Source organism: Corvus kubaryi, unplaced genomic scaffold (assembly GCF_017639235.1).
Source record: "Corvus kubaryi isolate FWS band 111438036 unplaced genomic scaffold, C.kubaryi_AGA036_p1.0 split3-73, whole genome shotgun sequence".
NCBI classification, from domain to species: domain Eukaryota; kingdom Metazoa; phylum Chordata; class Aves; order Passeriformes; family Corvidae; genus Corvus; species Corvus kubaryi.
This window is the reverse complement of record NW_024582091.1, coordinates 32,772,109-32,791,337: the sequence shown is the minus strand read 5'-3', so window position 1 is coordinate 32,791,337 and position 19,229 is coordinate 32,772,109. Positions and strand designations below refer to the sequence as shown.

Sequence of the window (19,229 nt, the reverse complement as noted above, 5' to 3'; positions counted from 1 at the left end):
TCCTATAATCTATCCCAATATTCTTTCTATAAAATGTTGCTGTCTTAAAGCATAATTATAAATCTCTTCCCTAGCTACAGATTCACTATGAAACATCTTCTGGACAGTAAGATAAAAAAACATGACAACCTCACTTCACATCCTCCTAGGACTGCCCCTTGAGAACTACAGCTGGAAAATTTACTCTGAATTGTGTTTTAAGAGAAATTATTTTATGCAAAACAAGGCTCTTTATTTAAGGTAATGTTAATGAAAGTCCAATGCAGATTTAATTACCACTCACAGATCTAGATAATGCTATCCAAGGACTGTTTTCCAGCAAGTCCAGGGGCAGTTGCCATGTCCTATTAAGAAGTACTCTGATCATGAAATTATGAAAGCTCTGATCCTTTTAAAAGTCTGAACTTTTTCTCTTGCATGCTGCAAATCTGCCTTCTAGATCCTTTTTACACTGCCTTGTGGCTACAGTCAATCATTACCTTCTGCCTTTCCATGCTTTGTTTCCCACGTGCTCTTTTGATTAATCACATTTTAGTAAACTATTGACAATGTTATTATGCTGTACCTAATTTTTGTCTTGCTAGCAGGAAAACAGAGCTGGGAGGTGCCAGTTTTCCCCAAAAGCAGGGAAGTAATAACAGACTATAAATTGTGATTACAACATGTGCTCTGGCTGGTGGTGCTGTCTGCTGCATGTAGCAGGGAATAGCAGCGACCCAGACAAGGACAAGGCAGCTGGGCTGATGGAGTGTGGCCACAGCAGGGTGCCTTCATGTCTGTGCACCCAAACTGTCCTTACATCCTTTGCAAGGAAATTTTTTACAGAAATGGCAACTCTGTATTCCATAACTGGCATAATTGGTGGTGTGTAAGCTGCAGTTCTACATAAGACATCCAGGAAAATAAATGAAAAAACAGGAATGATCTTCCTGTCTGCTCAGATAGAGACTACCTGCCTAATTCTATCAGGATGAAGTTTTGCAGTTTGTTCATTCTCTACCCCAAGCCAGGTAGTAAGTCTCAGTTTCAGATTTGTTTGGACCGTGGCCTTGGGTCAATCAAAATGGAGTTTCTTGCTGTAGCCTGCAAGGGCTTTCATCCCTCCTACCCCACACTGCACTCATCTCCCCTTAAGCAACCAGGCTGAAGTGGAGTGTGAGGCATGTGAGAAGATGAATAAGAGCTCCTAAACTCATACCACCATGACTCCCCTGCCTGCTGCAAGGCTCACAGGGAGTCTCTGTGTACATGCCAAACCCAGTTCTGAAGTGCTCACTCTTGGGTTTGCCATCATGATCCAACCAAGTGTGTCTTTGGTGAGAAAGGAGTGCCATGTAGCTGGTGGTTCTGCTGTGGATCAGGGCAAAATCCAGGTATCTAAAAGACACCTGAAAACCAGGTATCTTAAAATCTCTTCTACCTACTGTTTATTACAGTTTGCTGTTCCTCCTTTAAGAGTAAAAAGCAAAATTATTAAATGCAGTTTAATAAATTCTGCTTCTCTTCTGCTCATATATTCAAATGGGATTTTCTTCCATGTCATCCATTATGCCATCAGAAATTTGCCTCCCTCAGTAGCATCTGGGCTCCAGGAGAGCTACTATCTTCTATTAATCAGAAGCCTATGGTAAGGGCTAGAAACTTGAGTTAAAAGTGCTCCCAGGATGATGATGAGTTAGGAGCTAATCTTTCCCCTGGGGTCTGAGATCTAATTAGACAAGATCAAGGACAAGAATTAATTAACACTATTCCCACTTTACAGGTGAGTAGCCAAGAAGTGAACTAAAAAAACAAGTTGTATTTCCAGTGTATTTAAACACTCAAAAGTAGTTTGATGCCTAAAACTTTTAAAAATCAGAGAAAAATGCATCCTCTAAAGTTTTGGTCCTGCAGGGGGCTTAAAAGCACAAACAATTTTGTTTATGCAAATAATCACACTGAAGAGGAATAGTTCCTCTGTTTCCCTCGGAAGTACATCCTTAGTTCCTTCATAGGACAAGTCCTAAGTCATATTGGTGATGAACTGTAACACTGATTTTGAAAAGCAACAGGGAACCCCCTCTCCATAGCTGAAAAAGTCACGCATGTCAACAATAGCTAAAAAATGTCTCTAACATGCCTAGCTCTTCTTCACTTTAAAGGTTATATACAGGAGAAAAAAAGAGCTTTATTTCTTTTTTTTTTTTTTTGCCTCCAGTTTGAACCACAGGCACAGAAACACCCCACTGCAAAAGCTGGGCATATGGGCAGGTTTTACATATTTATATTGAATTATTACTTCTCCTTTGTTTTGTTGGTGGCTACTGCTATTGGGCATCCTTGGGTTTTGACGGTCACATCAAAGGAGAGGCTCTGGCGTGAGAACCGGTCAAAGTGAGCCAGATAATTAATGGATTTATTACTGAGGTCGGTTCCCATGATTGTTGGTGGGCAGCAGCCACTGCTGTGTCGTAATCCTCATTCTCTTGGTAAGGCACATACTGCCTTAAAAAGGTTTAATGATCCAGTAGTGATTTACTAATGGGAATCTTTCTTGTCGGTTTAGCAGGCCTTGAAGGAGGACAGGGTGGCACATGAAGGTCAATTTTCAGCAGTATCAAGAAATGGTTTTATTTGTTTTGGTTTGAGATTCCTGTTTGGAGCATTTTTATTCACTAACTGCAATAATAAATTGAAGGGTCAAAGTCATTGTAGCTGGGCAGGTATTGGATTCTTGATAACATGAAGAGGGAAGGAAACAGACATTGGTCAGAGTAGATTGCGGCTGAAGGTCTGAGATAATTATCAGAAAACATTCACTTTGGCTTTTATGATTGACGAAATGAAAACGTGTGGTAAGAGGAACTAAAACAGCCTCATGAAACTGCAGGCTGGCAGCTGGTCCTCACCACCAGCCCCTGCTAGCGTGGCTGCCTGGCAAGGACCTTTTGCTGAGGTTGCACCCCCTTTCTGTTGGGAAAGGAGGGAGGGGGACAACCAGTGGGACAGCTGCCCAAAGAGAGGGCAGGGGAGGGAATAGGAGAGGAAGCAGCTTTGCCTACCCAGAGGGAAGGAGAAACTCTTGGTGCCCAAGGAGCCAGTGTCCCCACCGCCACTCCCCCTTGCCACCCCAGTGCCTCTTCAGAAAAACAAACCCCAGAAAAGCCAAGAAAAATAAACTTCCTTCTCTGCTACCAAAATACATTTAGAAAGCAACAGAGGGAGAGGGGGTAGGGAGAAAAACAATGTTACTTTATTTTAGGGCTTGTATATTAAAGCCAAGGGTTGTGCTGGCAAGTGACATTAAGAGCTATGTGAACAATCCACACAAAACAGACCTTGTCTTGTTGATCGAGTTGTGAAAGTGTACCTGAAATATCTACCTTTTGTTTTAAACTTGTCCAGGGAGAGAGTCATTTTTTTAAAGAAAATTAAAGTTACTTGTCTCTCTGAGATACAAAAAAAATTACTGCATTCTGAGTTAAATCAAAAGCAAAGGGAAAAAAGTGTAGGCCTTTACATAACTATAATTCTCTCTCCTTAGGTTTATGTATTGGCTTGTAGTCATTTGTTCGATTTTCACTTACCACACAGTAATATCTATGGGTATTCTTTACAGATAAAACAATTTTCTTTATATCTTCTATTGAGATACTGTTTCCTGGAGTGTGTGCAGAGGTCTTGCAGTTCACATAGGAAGCGTTTGAAATTTCCCAGCAACCACAATTTCAGTGTTGCATCAAGGTATTTTTTCATCCTGAAGACTTTCTTTTGTAGAAAAGAAAAATCCCAAAAATTAACTGAGTGGAAAGCAAACTTAAGTCAATGACTCAGAAGGACCTTCCTGTAGAATAAGTAATAGCACTGTTCAGATAAACATTGTCTAAAACATTTAGCTTTGCTTGAATTCAATATTGGCAGTTATATATCTGTAAACAAGGAGTCTGCCTCTTCAGACCTTGGAAGTAATTCAACCAGACATACTTCATTTTATTTCCCATAATCACTTCCTTTTGCTTCTGATATTTGAGTATCTAGGGTACAACACTAATTCATGTGTCCCAGCTTTATATTGCCACCATGAATGCAGAATATCCTTTTAAAAATAAGTTCTATTGACATCATCTTATAATCACCACCACTGCTGAAGTCAGAGCATTAAGAGAACTTCTGAAATTAGTGTTGATTGAGGTGTTGACTGGTCTTAGTTTTATGGGAGTGATAGATGGTAATGCATTATCACGAAATGATTTTCATACTGTTCTATTGTTTCTTCTGGTGAGGAGTCTGATTCTTTGAAAAAATTAGATCACATGTGAAATATTATTAAGCTTTAAATCCTGTATCTCCGAAGATGATGCAAGATAGTGAGAAATTCAGTTGTCTGGCCACACATATTTTGTGCCTCTTAAGCAACTTGGATTTCCCAGGCATCTGCACAGGACTGGCAGAGGTGACACAGGACACAAGGGAGACCTACCACCTCCAAAGTGATAGCTGGAGCCCAACTTAGGACATGGCAAATATTTAGACAACTGAATGATGACTAAGTGATTGTGTTTGCACATTCATAGCACTTTACAACTTAGCAATTACCAGGATAAAATAACAAATCGGAACCAAAACCAACCACATCCCCACACCTTCTCCCAAATATAAAATCCTGTGTATTTTATGGAAGTTATCTGTCAAAATGTTATTTCATTTATAAATCAGGAAAGGTTTTTTTTACCCTCGAGTGGAAATCTCAGCATTTCTAGCACCTGCCTGGTGCTCCTCTGCTTATTATTTCTGGTTATGATCAGATGTGTTGCTACACTCATTCCTTTGAGACTTTTACGCATTCGTTTCCAAGTATTTGCTGCGTGAAATGATGAAGCAAAGAAACAGAGCACGAGTAAAATGTTCTGTGTTGAGTAAAATTAACTCAGGTTCATGCAGTGGCCTCACACAAATGGAGCTTGGATACATGAAGCTTGCAAATACAGCTGTACCAATTCCTTCATCTTTTCTCGAAGTTGAACAAAACTACCAGTTCAATCACTCAGGTCCTCAGTTGTGTGATCTCAGGCTACCCATGCCTGTAGAAGCAGATGACTAACGAGGCTGGTGACTACAGAGCTGATAAAAGTCCACTTCACATGTCAGTATTTTCTGATGTTGTATCTTCTGACTAAAAGATGCTTGTGACCTTTTCCTGTTGCAAAGAAGAAATTCCTCATTTACAATAGCCCTAAGAATTTGCCAAAGTCTGTGTCCCAGGCTTATTTCATGACATCCTGATTGAAATATCATCTTTCAAAATAGCCGCAAACATTTTGAAGGTTCACACTAAGGAGGCAGAAGCGTGAGCTGGCACCTCCTGGCAGTTGTTCAGGCAGAGGTAGTCACAGCCAGGAGATGATTATTCTACTTTGAATATATGCATTCAGCCCTCAGCCACAGTAGCCGGTTTTTCTTCTGGGCAATACCTAGTGCCGGATTTCCTCCACTTGCAATCACAGCAAAGGGAGGACAGGCAGCACCGCCTCTCAATTGCCTGTCTCCTCTCTAGGGTAATAATCTTCTCTCAGCAGCCTAAGTGCTTTTTATTTGCATTGCTGAGGGCTAAGGTTTCGAGCCTGCTAATGCTGAGTGACAGAATTGGTTTTTAGTTTTTTCCTTTTAAGAAAAACATTCTAGGAAATTGCATAACCTGCTTTGATCCTCTTGATAACTGGAATTTAAAGTTGCAAACCCACCCATCGAAAAGTTAGTCAAAGCCAACTGCTTACTGTTGAACAAGCAGCCTGACTTGTATTTTTGTGGTATGTGCCATGATCTACTCCTAAATTATACAAATTACTAACTTTATTCTTCATCCAGGTCCATTCATCATTGAATGCACAATGAAGATAGAAAAAGGCTGAAGTAAGGTTGCACATGCACAGCCACGAGTCCTAACTTTTGCATCTTAGTTATGCCAAGGAAACAGCTTTCCCTTGCTTTGTTTTAAAAACTGCAGAGACACCTTCAGCTCTGACCTGTTAGCACAGCTACAACCAAAGCCACCAGAAGTTATTACCCTCTGATGTCTTTCCAACAGCGCATGTGAAATACATGTCTTCTCCGTTAATTTCCCACTTGGAAAATCTTCATCTGCTCCCAGAGAGGTAATATTCCCAACAGTCTAGGAATAAGCAGGCATGAAGGATGAGCTCTTTTTGTCCTCTAGGTGATTCGATTCAAACCAAACCAAACCAAAAGGCAACACAACAAGGAATAGAGGACACATCAGCAACTCATGGATCTGGCCTGTTTTTTGAAAGTGAAAATGGGATAAGCACAAACAGGCTGCACAAATCTATCCGTGGTGTGTATCTAATCAGTGTCTTCTCAAACTGCCTTTTTTTTTAGAATGAGGCAGAATATTGCATTTGGGGAAACAAATGATGTTTTGGGGCACATCAATTAGATTGAAGATCTTAGGCGGAACCAAGTCAGTGGGTGCCTATTTTTAACGTGATACATGCCTGGGAGACCTCCTACCAGGCTCTTAGAGGGCAGGTTAATAGTTAACAGCTTAAAGTGAAGTAGGGCTGCAACCTGCTTTTTCATGCAAATAAACCCCACTTTTTATCTACCGGCCATTAATGCCCTCTTTTTTCCTGAAAATACACATTCAGAAAGTGAATGATGCCTCACGTGTATGCTGCTAAATATGTCAGTACAGCAGTACAGCATTTCTGCCCTTAATAAAAAAATGTCATGTTCCCCCCAAACAACACTACTTCAAAGAATATCAAGGTTGATTAACAGTGTAGTGGTTGCAAGACTTCTTCCTCCTCTTTTCTCCATTTTTTTAAGATGAAACACAAGCCCTCCTCACTTTAATGCTGGAGACCAGCTGATTGAGGCAGGGATGTGTTCCAGGTTTAATATTTGGAGGAAAGGATGATAGGGAGTGAGCCACCAAGCTGAGGCTGCTGAGGCTTTTGATGACAGGTGAAGTGTCTGTCTGGCTGTAGTGTGATCCCCCTTTTTCTGTGCCTCAGTCTTGCCAGATGTTATTTCGGCATTCAGACATGTAAGACTTTGTCCTCGTCCCTATAAACAGAGCTTTCCACACTTTCCACTTTCCTGCTCTGCAGGTCTCAGATGAAACTATAACAAACCCTTGCCGAAGTGAGAACTGCCAAATTAGAAGACCAGAACTTGAAGTAAAAACTACCTCCTCTCATTCCATATATTTAATGATGTCATTGGCTTAAAATTTTCACCTTCAAAACCCTTTGGAAAGCTGAACCTAGAAACCTCAATGATGTCTGGGGCTCTTCAGGGTGGACAGATAGGTCTGTATCTTTAAGCATACCGTCAATGCAGAGCCAGTTTACAAGCCTGAAAACCAGTGTTGATTTGCTGGTTTTCCCTGCCTATTCCAAAGCACGCTGGACAAGATAGGCTTCCTGGCTGAGCAAGGGGAGAAGAAGAGTACAGAGCAGCCAACACACTTGTTACCAGTGGCAGAAAGCAACTGTGAGTCTTCAAGTATTCTCAAAAGCAAACAAAAGCTGCAACAAATGATCCATAAAACGCAGTCAAAAAGGACTTCATTTAATTAGTGATATGTAAAGACTTTTGCATAGAAAAAAGGTTAACAAAGTAATGCATAAAAGACCGACTAGGTACAGTATTTTTAAAACAAATATTTTAAAGTATATTTTGCATAATGTTTAACATTCTCAATGCTTATTGCTTTCTCCACACAGCAGAGAAATCAAGTGCATAATAATACATGCTGTGTTTTATTTTTATTTTCCTTTTTTTTTTTTACATAAAATCTCTAGCTCTTGACTGGTTGTATTAAAATACTTAGGTTATTTTAAGTCACTGTAATAAAAAATGAAAGCAAACCATTTTATGCAGCACTAGTTATCTGGGTATTGACAAAATAATTTACTCACATCCCATTAATACATTCATTTTGGTTTGGAATCAAACCCACATTACACTGTTGGCATGTTAATAGCCAATTTAAAAATTGTCCCTACCATAACTTCATTCATACCCAGAGTGATCATTCTCCCAGAAACTGATAGTAAAAAGAAGAGGGATCTTGCACTGAATTGGCTAAAAGTAAATGTCCAAATACAGCTAAATAAGTTAAGTTGAACTCTTACAACACTGAGTCTCTTGTATTGGCATGAATCAACTGTATCCAAGTGTGCACACTTTAAATAGGGGGTTACTTCTGGGTGCATGAAAAATTCACTGTTTGTGCAGATAGGAGCTAGCACCATGTTTAAGCCATAAAAATGGGTGCCTCAGGGCTCACAGGCAGCGCTGAAACATTCATTAATCCCAGCACTGATAAGATAATTGCTTTTGCCAATGCTATGCTAGACGTCCCAATTTGGCAAGTCTGTACAAAGAAAGTGAACTAAGGAAGCGAGAACTAGGCCTGTCAAACTAAACATTCTTCCTCGGCAATCTTTTGGCTAAAAAAACCTCTCCCCTTCAAGAGCATGCTCTGCCCTGGAAAAGTATCCTAGCTCTGAAGCTGAATGCAGAATTTCATCTCTCTCCCATACCATTTCCATACCTGTGCAATGTTATTTGTTTTAGCAGAACACACACATATATATATATATTTGTTTATTATTTTTTCAATGTCAGGCACTTATGAAACTGGAACTCCTTTTCTAGCCTGGGGAGACCTGGTAGATGCAATCCCTCACCTTTCTGCCAAACAAGGATGCATAGCTGGAGAACTATTAGTTCTAATGTCTACGTATTTCTGCGTATTTTGCAGGAAACCTCTACATGCCGGTATTGTCACACTGTTATGAAAGCCATTGCTGCTCCCTTAAGGTGCCTCCAGTAGACAAACTGAGAAGGAGAAGAAGGTGTCACCCCGTGTCCTCTCCAACACCTGCAGTGAGGAGGATAATTGTGCCATTCCTCGGTGGGCTCGCCAGCACCTCTCAGGCCCTTTGGGTGAAGGCTGCGCAGGGAGGACACACCGAGTCCCGGAGGCTGGGTGTGGGTGCGGAGATGCGTGGGCTCGTGGGCGTGAGCACATGCACGTGTGCCGAGAGGGAGAGGAGGGAGCTCGAGTGGGAAGAAGTGGGGTGGGGAACTTAAAAGGCTCCAACTTCAGTCCCCCAGGGTCGGTAGGGTTTCGTGCCGCCCCCGGTGCCAGCCTGCTGAGGGCTGGCAGTGGCTGACACGGCCAGCGGAGGGGTGATGGCGGTCGCCGCTGCGACGGCGGCGGCCGCGCTGGGGGGAAGCATCGGGAAGGTGCCGGTGAAGGAGAGGGGGAAGCTCTGGGCAGCAGCTGTGGCTGCTGCTGCCGCGGCGTGAACAGTGGCCGACAGGGACAAGAGGGAGGTAGAGAGAGGAGGGACACAGGGAGCGATGCTGCCAGCGGAGGGAACTCTGAGGGCGGCATCGGCGTGGGCGAAGGTGGCCGTGAGCAGGGCGGAGCCGTGCGGGGGCACGTCCGAGGAGAGTCTGCACGGGGCAGCATCGGAGACGTGGAGTCCGTTCGGCTGCAGCAGAGCGGCCGGGAGGTGGTGGAAGGCGGCTGCCCAGTGGTGAGGGTGCAAGGGGTGGTGGTGGTGGGCCATGGAGGACGTCATGGCAGCAGCTTCCCTCTGAGAGGCACAGGTGCTCAGGTGAGACACGAGTCTAACACGCAGGGGGTCGGACGTGTCGAGACCTTCCACCGAAGTCAGGTACCTCGCAACTTCTGTCAAGCACTCCCGGAAGCCGATGCTCATGAAATCCATGGCCAGGGAATGAGCATCAAAATAACCTGCAAGGGGAGGGCAAAAGATGTGTTGAGTGTGAAGCTGGCCAACCCAGTACTGGCTCAGCCACCGCATTTCCCGTTTGCCATTTAGGGGTTAAGATGTGCAACAGGAGAAGTTTGTTCTCTGAGCTGTAAATGATCTCTGTGACCACCCCTGTAATGCAATAGGCTGCAGTTGTTTATGCAGACAATATACAAATTAAAAGAATTAAGTCCATAAGACACTTAAAAAGATACACGATGCCTCTCCTGAAATTCCTCAGCAAGCTGCTGCAGTGCAGTGTTGATCCTGTATGTGTGAATGAGATGCTTATCCACACAAAGAAACAGGCTGGAGATCAGAGAGCTTGCATGTACTACCCTGCCTTTTCTTCCCTACACTGGCATTCATCCTAACGCTTTCAAACTATTTCTTGACGTTGAGAGATAGTTGTAGCTGCTGCCAGGGTCCCATCTACTTCACAGAGTCATTAAGACAATATGACATACGGTGTTGCTTAACTACAAACGAAAAACATCTTGTGATGACTCTGCACACACACAATAAAAAGCTTTACTGAGAAAACGTTTTATGTAATGCCATTGCTAATTTGGAGATGGAAGACTGACAGTCATATGGCCCATGAGGTATTTCAACAAACAGTAACTGGAGCTCCACAGGCTTGGGACAAAAAAGCATTTGAAAAAAAGTCTTATTAAATGCACATGAAAAGATACTCCCTTTCTAAAAGGGTCGAGCATAAAATCTTGTGTTTAAGTTGCAGCTCTTGAACCACAAAAACCTATTCCAGTTTTTGGAATTTTCCTATTTTAGTTTAAATGTTGTCTCCTTGGGGGAATAATATCCTATCTGCTCCCAAGTTGGCATGGTGTTTTCCTCTCACTTGCAATGAAAATTTTTAGGTATGCATGACTGTGATGTGTGTCAGCATATACAGATCAAGTGCCCCTATTATGGTGAAATGTGGCAGCAATGCCTTGTACTCTGTCATGACTATATCTCTGCCTTTCTGAAAAATGCTAGCACTTTAGATGGTTTTTTTCACTTGAATCAATTTTCAAGCTAGAGACAAGTGCTTCTGTCGCTGCATGCCTGCATTATAGAATTAACCTGGACACATGTATCGATGTTGCCCCAAATCCCCTGCCCACTATACACTCCATCCTGCCAAATCACGACGGCACTTTTGCTGCAGGCCTACTTGCTCATCTGAACCTGAGAGAAACTGTGGCTCAGCAGCAGATGAGCGAACATGAGGGGTTGAGGACTCCTGACAGCAAGCGCTGACTCCTCACAGCTTTCTTCCTGCCAGGTCCACAGCGACCAATGGTTTGAGTGAGCTCCTGAGAAACAAAGGCCAGGCGTGCCAGCAGTGATGAGATAGCAGGGTACCTCCTCGGGTGCCAGTCAGCCTGGCATGGGGACTGCTTCTGCACAGGAGGCTCCAGGACCTCCAGAAGCTTCAGAGTGGCTGATGCACAGCCAAAACCACTTCCCAGCTCTGGCCACAAGTCAGCCAGCCTGGGAGTCCTGAGAGCACTAGGCTCAAGCCACGGCTTCCCAACCTCCCTCCCTCCAGACTGCAGGAGATGTGGGGGATGTGGTCACCAGCTTCCCCTGAGTCTGGGCTGCTGGCTCTGTGACAAGCTATCCCAAAGCCCTGGTGATCCTGGCTCCCTTTCAGTCTCCTATGGTGGCCGAGACATGAAAACAGAGGGTAGATGAGAGCTGGGACTCCCAGGCTCCATTATATTTTGATGGTTATCTTTTCCCGGTTTCCCCTTCACTGGCTTCCCCCTTCTGAGAGAGACTTAAAAATGCTGTTTCTCATTTCCTTCCCAACCCAAGAAAATCCTCCACCATGTGCACACACCAGCATTTTGTAGTGAATGGGAAGTCTTGGTTTTACTTCATCTGTCCTGGTAACCCACCTGCGCTGCACACAGGCCACCGGTCACTTGAGCTACATGAACCCATGCACTGACCCAGGTGTCGCCCACTCAAGATAAATTTGCAGCGAAGCTGCAATAAAACCACACTGAGTTCTCAGCAAGCAACTCACCGTTGACAAATCACTCCTCCCCTGTGCTTGCTTGCACCATCAGCAAAAAGCCCTGGCCTTAGGCCAAAATAATAACTCAACGTGAACAGGAGACCACTGTCCACACCTGCGTCAGGGTGGTGGAAACACGGAGTCTGCACAGTACCTCAGAGGCATCTGCCTGCCTGCCCAGGCAGCTCTGAAAAGCAGAGAAGGAGCAGAAGCCATCTTGGGTTTTCTGCTGTGCCCTCCTCGGGATCAGTGTGCTGAGCAATGCCCAGCCCCATCCCAACCTGCTGAGCCCCGTGCATTCCCCATCATGGATGTCCTCCTTTCTGTGTGAGGAGGAGGACAGCCCTCAATGCAAGGGAGCATATGGGTAATCAGGACCCATTTCTCCTTCCTGCAGTAGTAAGTTTTTGCTCCTGGGAAAAATGATGAAACTAATTTTTTTGCTGATACAAAAAAACCCCCTTCTGGCTCACAAGATGAATTACAAAGTGAGAATAACTACACTTGCAAATGAAACAAACATCTACTTTAAAAATACTCTAAAAAATTATATTTAAAACAGTTAGATTGCAAAGTAAAACATTAAGTGAGCAGGAAATGCAGGCTTCAACTTTGCCCGGTACAAATTCTCAAACCTCTTTTTCTTAGTTTCTTAATCTGTGCAGTGAGATTACTCTTATCTCTAGGACAGAAGGAGCAGATAAAGTTGTAGTATTTGTGAAGCGATCGGTTATTATTTTGATGGGCCACCCACTGTGGGTCATGGTGTGAAAGGCAGCTGTGGAAATAAGCCTGCATCACTTCTCCCCCCGCTACAAAACTTCATCCTTCCCCGCACTGCCACAGCCATGCCAGTGTCAACTGGGGCAGGAGAGACATGGCAGCAGAGACCAATCAAGGAAGAGCGCAGACTACGAGACCTGGGACTGCTAACAACATCCAGCTTGTCCAGCTGCAGCCAGAGGCTGGGCTCCACCAAGACCTCTCTCTGCCCCACAGCTCCCATCCCAGGCACTTTGTCCCTTGCTCCACTAGGCCACCTGACCTGACCCATTTATAAAGAAATCCCCTGCATACTTTTTTTGGGCGGAGAAGCAGGGGAAGGAAGCTTCCTGATAAATTAGGTCTCCATTTGGGTTCACCTCCTGGCCATCCTGCTGTCGGGGCAGACATCAGAGGGGTGGGAGCTGCTGCAGCTCCTCAGAGGAACAATGTGAAGCAGGAAGTGGGGGTCTGGCCGGGATAGCTGAGCCACACGTCGCGTGGGGAGGATGAAGAGAAACTGCCACCACTTCCCTCAGCAGCCGAGTGCCGTGTGCTCCATGCACCGAGGGAGACAGAGCTTGTGGAACACCAGCACGCAACCACACAATTAGAGACAGCACCATCACTCAGACACACAGAGGATCCGAATCACCTGAATCCAGACTGCATGACCACGATCAATTCTGGCGTTTCATAACTTCCAAGAGTGTAGCTTTAGCAACTAGAGTGCTTTCTCAAGGATTTTTTACAGATATACAATAACTTTCTTTTTAAATTTTGCACATTTTCTAAGGAAACAAGAGGCACGTCTGTTACCTGATGGGCAATAAAGTTCCTTTCATCTCTTATCAAACAAGTTACCCATAAATTTTAAGTTTAAATGGACTCCTAGGAAAAACTCCTTAACACCTAGAAAAAAGGTATGTCAGCTTGGTGTTAATTTTCACAAATAACAGAACACCAGCCTTCAACATGCTTTCCTATAGCCATCTGTTGTTAGGCATGCATTGATTCTAAGCTGAGTTTTCCAATTGCGGCAAGGTACGGACAGGAGCATAATTCAGTCGTGCTGAAAACTTTGATCAAAAAAAAGTAAGAGAGAGAGAGAGCAGCAGTTTCTTTTCTAGCCTTTACCTATATGGCATAGTGGGTGAGAGAAGAATCAGCTGGTCTCCATTACAACAATTCAAAGCATGATCATAGTTGATGGCACGGGATGTGGGACCATGCTTACGGAATGCCAGCAAGTTTTTTGCTCCAAATAAGTTCCAAAATTATGACTACACAGAACACCTCGTGGGTGGCTGAAACCATTTGGCCTCCAGCCTTGGGACTGTCAGCTTGCACAAGCGAGGTACACCCGACTCCCGGTGCTTGGCTGATCTAGTGGGTCAGCCAGTGCAGGCATCGTGTCATGCCAGCACCCATTAACAGGCAGCTACGCGGGCCTCCGACACACAAATATAGCATAGAAGTATGAGTGCAGAGAGCATTGCCTGCCCATCTGCTTTATCAGACACCTGGAGCTGCACAGAGCAAGACTGGGTTTTGTTCTGGTGAATGAGATGGTCTAACCTGCAATTGAAAAGTCTTTCCAGAACAAAGAAAACATTTAAACGTAAATTAAAGTTCTTCTCCGTTCACTTCCTTTGGTATAGCTGCTCAATAATGAGGTTTAGCATCAGGTTTTTTGCTACACAATTGTTGCCACAAACCTCCTGTTTATGTTTGGTGTTTGTGTATTTGTTTTGTCTCCCTGTGCAGATTTCAGTGCTCTTTGGAAACCCCAAACAAATCTCTGACTGGGCTGCCTGTGAATGAAGCCTTTACTCCCACAGTGTTATGAAAGCAAACACAAGCCCAGGGTCAAGTGCTTCTTTTGTCCCAGTAGTTCTTTCCCACGAGTTCAATCCTGCCATTAGCATTGATTTCCACTCCTTTAATCTGGAAACGCCTATCACAGCTCCTCAAAGCACTTTTTTGGCCAAGATTTCCCCAAATATTAGAAAAAAAAAATCGTTGGCTCCTTACCTTTACCTCCTGTTGCCTGCAGCATCTTCAGATGATCCACTGTCATTTGCAGTATTTCCGCTTTTTCTAATTTGGCAGATCCCTTTGAGATAAGAGACATATATAAATAATAAAGGCTTACGAGTACTAGAAACTTTAATTTGATATACTTTCCACTAAGCTCACCCTTATGGTTTCAATTTCCCCTATCATTAGGACATTCTCAGCTTAATTCTTTCGTGAGCATCTGCTTCCCAGACTTTGTCTAAGGACTAATACCGTCTCCTATCTACTGAAACAAGAAGCAGCAGCACAATTTCCCTTTATTAGGGCTATAGCTCAGCACAGCTCTGGCCTTGAATGCAGTGCAGAGATGACATCTTCATGAAATGAGAGAAATATGTAACTTTCTGGACTTCCTTTTTAACAGCAAACACAAGTGGAGAGCTGGCAGGAGGGGTCTGTGTGGCCATCGATTAACCCTGCTGCAACATTATTTTTTGTGCTATTACCGGTAGGTGTCCCTGCGGACACACACCCGGCACTGCCCCTCTCTTAACGGCCTGTTCATTTTCAACACGTCATATGGCTGCTGAATATTCCATTCTCAATTTTTGACTGAAAAAGCTGCCACACAATCCACAGTATTTTAAGTTAGTGAGAGGCCTACTTTGCAAGGACTAAATACTATGAAAGAGTGTAGCTCTTCTGTCAGTAAAAATCTTTTCTGATACTGAGAGTAGCTCACAGAGCTTCAATAGATATTGGAAAAGTACAAAATACAACTCAAAAGACAGTATATAAATAAAACTATTTTGCTTGGTAGCATTCCCTTCAATATCTGGAGCACACCCAGACAACACAAATGTTATTCCAGTGCAAGAGATCATCCCTTGGCATCAGTTAAAATCAGGGCTGTGCAAGCTGCAGCCAGCAGTGGATCGCATCCTGCAAGCCAATTTTTTTTCTCTTAGTTATCATCTGGGCCACCTCTCTGTCTCGGCAGGCTTCACCCAGGTTGCACATGTGTGAGTTGGGCAAAGCTTACACCATGCTCTGCAGCCCTGCTTCAGAGCACGCATCTCTGCCACACTCAGGAGCAGCACGGTGGCTTGGGCAGGGAGGGAGGCGGAAGCGAAACTAAAACTCCAGCTTGGAAACTCCAGTGAGCTGAATGTCAAGGAGCTGGGAGAGGACTGATGACTTTGTCCTTGGCATATTGCAGGAAAATGGTGGGACTTTCTGATTCCAATACAGCACATGCTCATTTTTAAGGCAGCGCATTTTTTTCAATCTGCTTATTGCTTTCAATGCTTTCCTCGTACAGAGGTTGGTGCGCGTGTGAATTTTTGGTCAGAATTCCCTGTTTTACATGCAACTACATCCTGTAGTTTTCTCAGACTTCATCTTTTCCATAGACACAGTACAAGCCGTCTCAGTGAGAGTGACTAATAGCTAAAAACTGCATGGCGCTGGGTAATTTCCAAGGGCTCTGCAGGACTTGTTTTATAATGTTTGTGGTTTTCACGAAATAAACAATAAAATGGGACAAACAACTGTTGTCTCTTGCCCCTGTTTATCTAGCTGCAAATATCCCTGACACTGTTTTGCCAGAACCAACGCAAGGGCACAGTGACAGCTACCAGTTACTAAAACCATATTGCAGGTGACACAAGTGATGGTCTCAACCAATACCTCAACTTTTTTTTCTAGCCGGCTTTTGCTCAGGCCAGGGATGAAACAGGCCAAATACAGTGCGGTGTTTGCCACGTAGTTACCACTTACATTCAGCATCTCTCAATCCTGCTCTCAGACTTTACTTTCTGGGGTTCTTTATTTACTATTACAAGGAAGTAATGTTATTTGCTTTCAGATGTTTCATTTTTATTGAAACATAGTGTCAGTTGCACATACCCATAGATCTTCAGACACTTCCAGCGAAACAGGAACAAGTTTAAATATTGAATCAAAGCCCAAAAAATAAAATTCAAGATATGGAAAAAAAATAATTTGAATGGAAAAACCAAAATCCTTTTTTTTTTTTTTACAAAACATTGTATCCTAAGCTTTAGGTCTGTAATTTCATGACCAAGGAGCTGAACCAACATTAACTGGATCCTTCCAGACCTCCTACTAAATACTTTCTCACTGAAAGTCTGAATATATCACTGACTTCACTAGCTCACACAGCATGGGCCTATTCCACCTCCTAGTGCACTGGTTCTAAAGAGTCATCTTAAAACATGAATAACCCAGACTGTCTGCTCCCTTTTCAGGAAACTGGATTGATTAGTTTGCAATGGAAAGTATAGATTTGAAAATAAAGGTCTCTTAAAGTAGCGGCAAAGTAGATTGTATTTAAAGCTTTACACAGAAGGCTAATTTACATACAGGTTTGGGGGAGTTGTGCTGGGTTTGTGTATTTTTTTTTTTTAATTTAATACAGAGTAAAGCACATTTTTAACAAAACCACTACTGGAATTCATCGAAAGAACAGAGGCAACATGAACACAGTTACCCTTAAGGGAAAAACAAACCAAAGAATGGAAATGTTTTTCAGCCTTATAATGAATTATGTTTCTAATAGTTTTGCCACAACAAAGCATTTTATTGAAGTGCCTGCTTTGTGCCAGATCAGGACACATACAGTATTATTTTAATGAGATTTACAAGAGAACTAGCATTGCCAGATGAGATACAGAATTTATTTAAAAAAAAAAAAGCTTACTTGTTTTTCAAAAGCAGTTGGCACAAGCCGCCTCAGCTCTGATAAACTGTTATTTATACGATCACGGCGCCTTTTCTCTATAATCTATTCCCAAAAAAACAAAACACATTAAGTTTATAAAAAATGAAGGGCAAAATCACAGCACATATGCAAACTGTCAAATGCAAAAATAATTAAATGAAACATACCCCTCTTCTTTTCTTTCTGGCCATTATCTGAGATGTTGTTGTTGGGGAATTTGATCGAATGACAGAACTATTACTTTGCCTGCGAAACAATAAAAGTACATCAGGTGTTGCCCAACTTGACACCGCTCTTTGAAGATACCTTAGGTCACCATATTACGTATGCATAGTCCCTCTCATGCCATTTTCAATGCTTTTAAGATGTGCTTTGCCTTGCACATTGTTTTTGAAGACTGAGATACATTTCAGTTCTGACTGCCCCAGCATGCATTTTGAACTGACAGAACACTCTGTTGGAAATAAAGTCCTTTTCTGGAGACAGTTCACTGTCCAGCACAGCAGATATAATTTTCTTTGCATATGTAGCCCTGCCTACCAAGTACAGGCTGAAGAACCAGGCCCAAATCTGCATGAACTATCTCTATATGGCAACAGCAGTGGTAAGTGCACTTACCTGATGACACAACCTCAGCCAAGCCTGCTGGGTTTTGACGTTGCTGCCCATTGCTACAGAGTCGGTAGATGCTCAGGTACAATGCCAGGTGCCCAGGCTGGGTCTGTCGCATTGTCCAGTGGCAGGAGCAGAATTCAAAATCTGCTTTTAATACTATACTGCCCGGGAGTACAAAGTGGCTTTTATTTCATCATGAGTGAGCAAAAAAAATTTCAAGTAGCTTTTAATATTAATTTAGCCACTGTTGAGGACGAGATGGGGCTCTGGTGCACGGGCCTCTAAATTGGCAGGAGCAGCCCTCGGTGTCCCCGCAGCGCGCCCAGCCCGGCCCTCCCCGGGCAAACAGCACTGCTCGCCCCCGGCTCGCACGCGGGGTTTGCTGAAGTTCAACTGCTGCGGATCCCTGCTTACTTTCCACGGCTCATTTCCCACTGGCGCCGGTTCCCTTAGGTTGTTCGGCCTGATCAGGAGCGATTTTGCAAAAGGTCTGATTGCAAATGGCAAATTAAGCGGAGCTAATGAACCGCAGCCCGGTGGCTCGCAAAGCTACTGGAGTGCTCCGCGTAATTTCGAGGCTCGGGCAGCCCAAGCACGGGGCTAATTTTTGGTGGGCTATGAGCGAGCTGCCAGCTGACCTGGAGGGGGAGGTAACAGCTCTGCCCTCGGGGGGCTGCCGCCCCCCCATCCCGAGGGGGTGTCCGGGTGTCCCCCTCGCCCTGCCCTAGCTCGCGGCGTACCCCTGCCCGCGCCACCGACAAAGACGGCGGCCCCGGGGCTGCCCCACTTACCCCGAGTAGTTGTTCTCGCTCCCCACGTCTATAGTTTCGTCCATATCGCTGTCTGAGGTAGTTTCCTCGCAAGGTCGCTTCATCGTGTGCACGGCGCGGGAGCAGAGATAAATAAATCCGGGGGGGCTCGGGGCTCGGCTCGGCTCGGCTCGGCTCGGCACGGCACGGCGCGGCTCCGCACCGCCAGCAGAGCAAACCCTCTCTGAGGCGCTTTCCCACGCCGCGGCACAGCCTCAAGCCCGACGGCCCGCCCCCGGCAAGGCCCGCCCTGCCGAGGGTGACGGGCGGGGGCCGCCCACCGGCGGGGCGCGGAGCCGTGCGGAGGAGCGGGCGGCCGCTCGACGGGGGCCTGGCCGCCCTCGGCTCACGGCAGGCGGGGAGCGGAGCCGGCACGGGCCGGGAAGGGAGGGGCGCGGGGTTCCGAGCATCCTCAAAGCTCGGCCTCCGGGGAGAAGAAGCGGCACCGGGCTCCC

At 44.6% G+C, this 19,229-nt stretch overlaps 1 protein-coding gene across 1 annotated transcript; it reads right to left on the bottom strand.

Annotated features, from left to right (window-relative positions):
• Positions 1 to 7,556: 7,556 nt before the first annotated feature.
• On the bottom strand, positions 7,557 to 18,976 carry HEY2 (hes related family bHLH transcription factor with YRPW motif 2). The gene is made up of 5 exons (XM_042017019.1): positions 18,757 to 18,976; positions 17,518 to 17,596; positions 17,330 to 17,413; positions 14,623 to 14,704; positions 7,557 to 9,775 (listed from the first exon to the last, which is right to left on the bottom strand). The coding sequence occupies exons 1-5, from the start codon at positions 18,837 to 18,839 to the stop codon at positions 9,099 to 9,101; spliced, it is 1,005 nt and encodes a 334-aa protein (XP_041872953.1). The 5' UTR covers positions 18,840 to 18,976; the 3' UTR covers positions 7,557 to 9,098.
• Positions 18,977 to 19,229: the final 253 nt, after the last annotated feature.

What these genes read in the sequence shown, in the direction of transcription:
- HEY2 (XM_042017019.1), bottom strand. Translation starts at nt 18,839, where the DNA reads ATGAAGCGACCTTGCGAGGAAACTACCTCAGACAGCGATATGGACGAA. An exon ending in CCAGAAAGAAAAGAAGAGGG is followed by an intron (nt 17,414 to 17,517) that starts GTATGTTTCATT and finishes TTTTGGGAATAG; the next exon opens with ATTATAGAGAAAAGGCGCCG. An exon ending in CAACTGCTTTTGAAAAACAA is followed by an intron (nt 14,705 to 17,329) that starts GTAAGCTTTTTT and finishes CTTATCTCAAAG; the next exon opens with GGATCTGCCAAATTAGAAAA.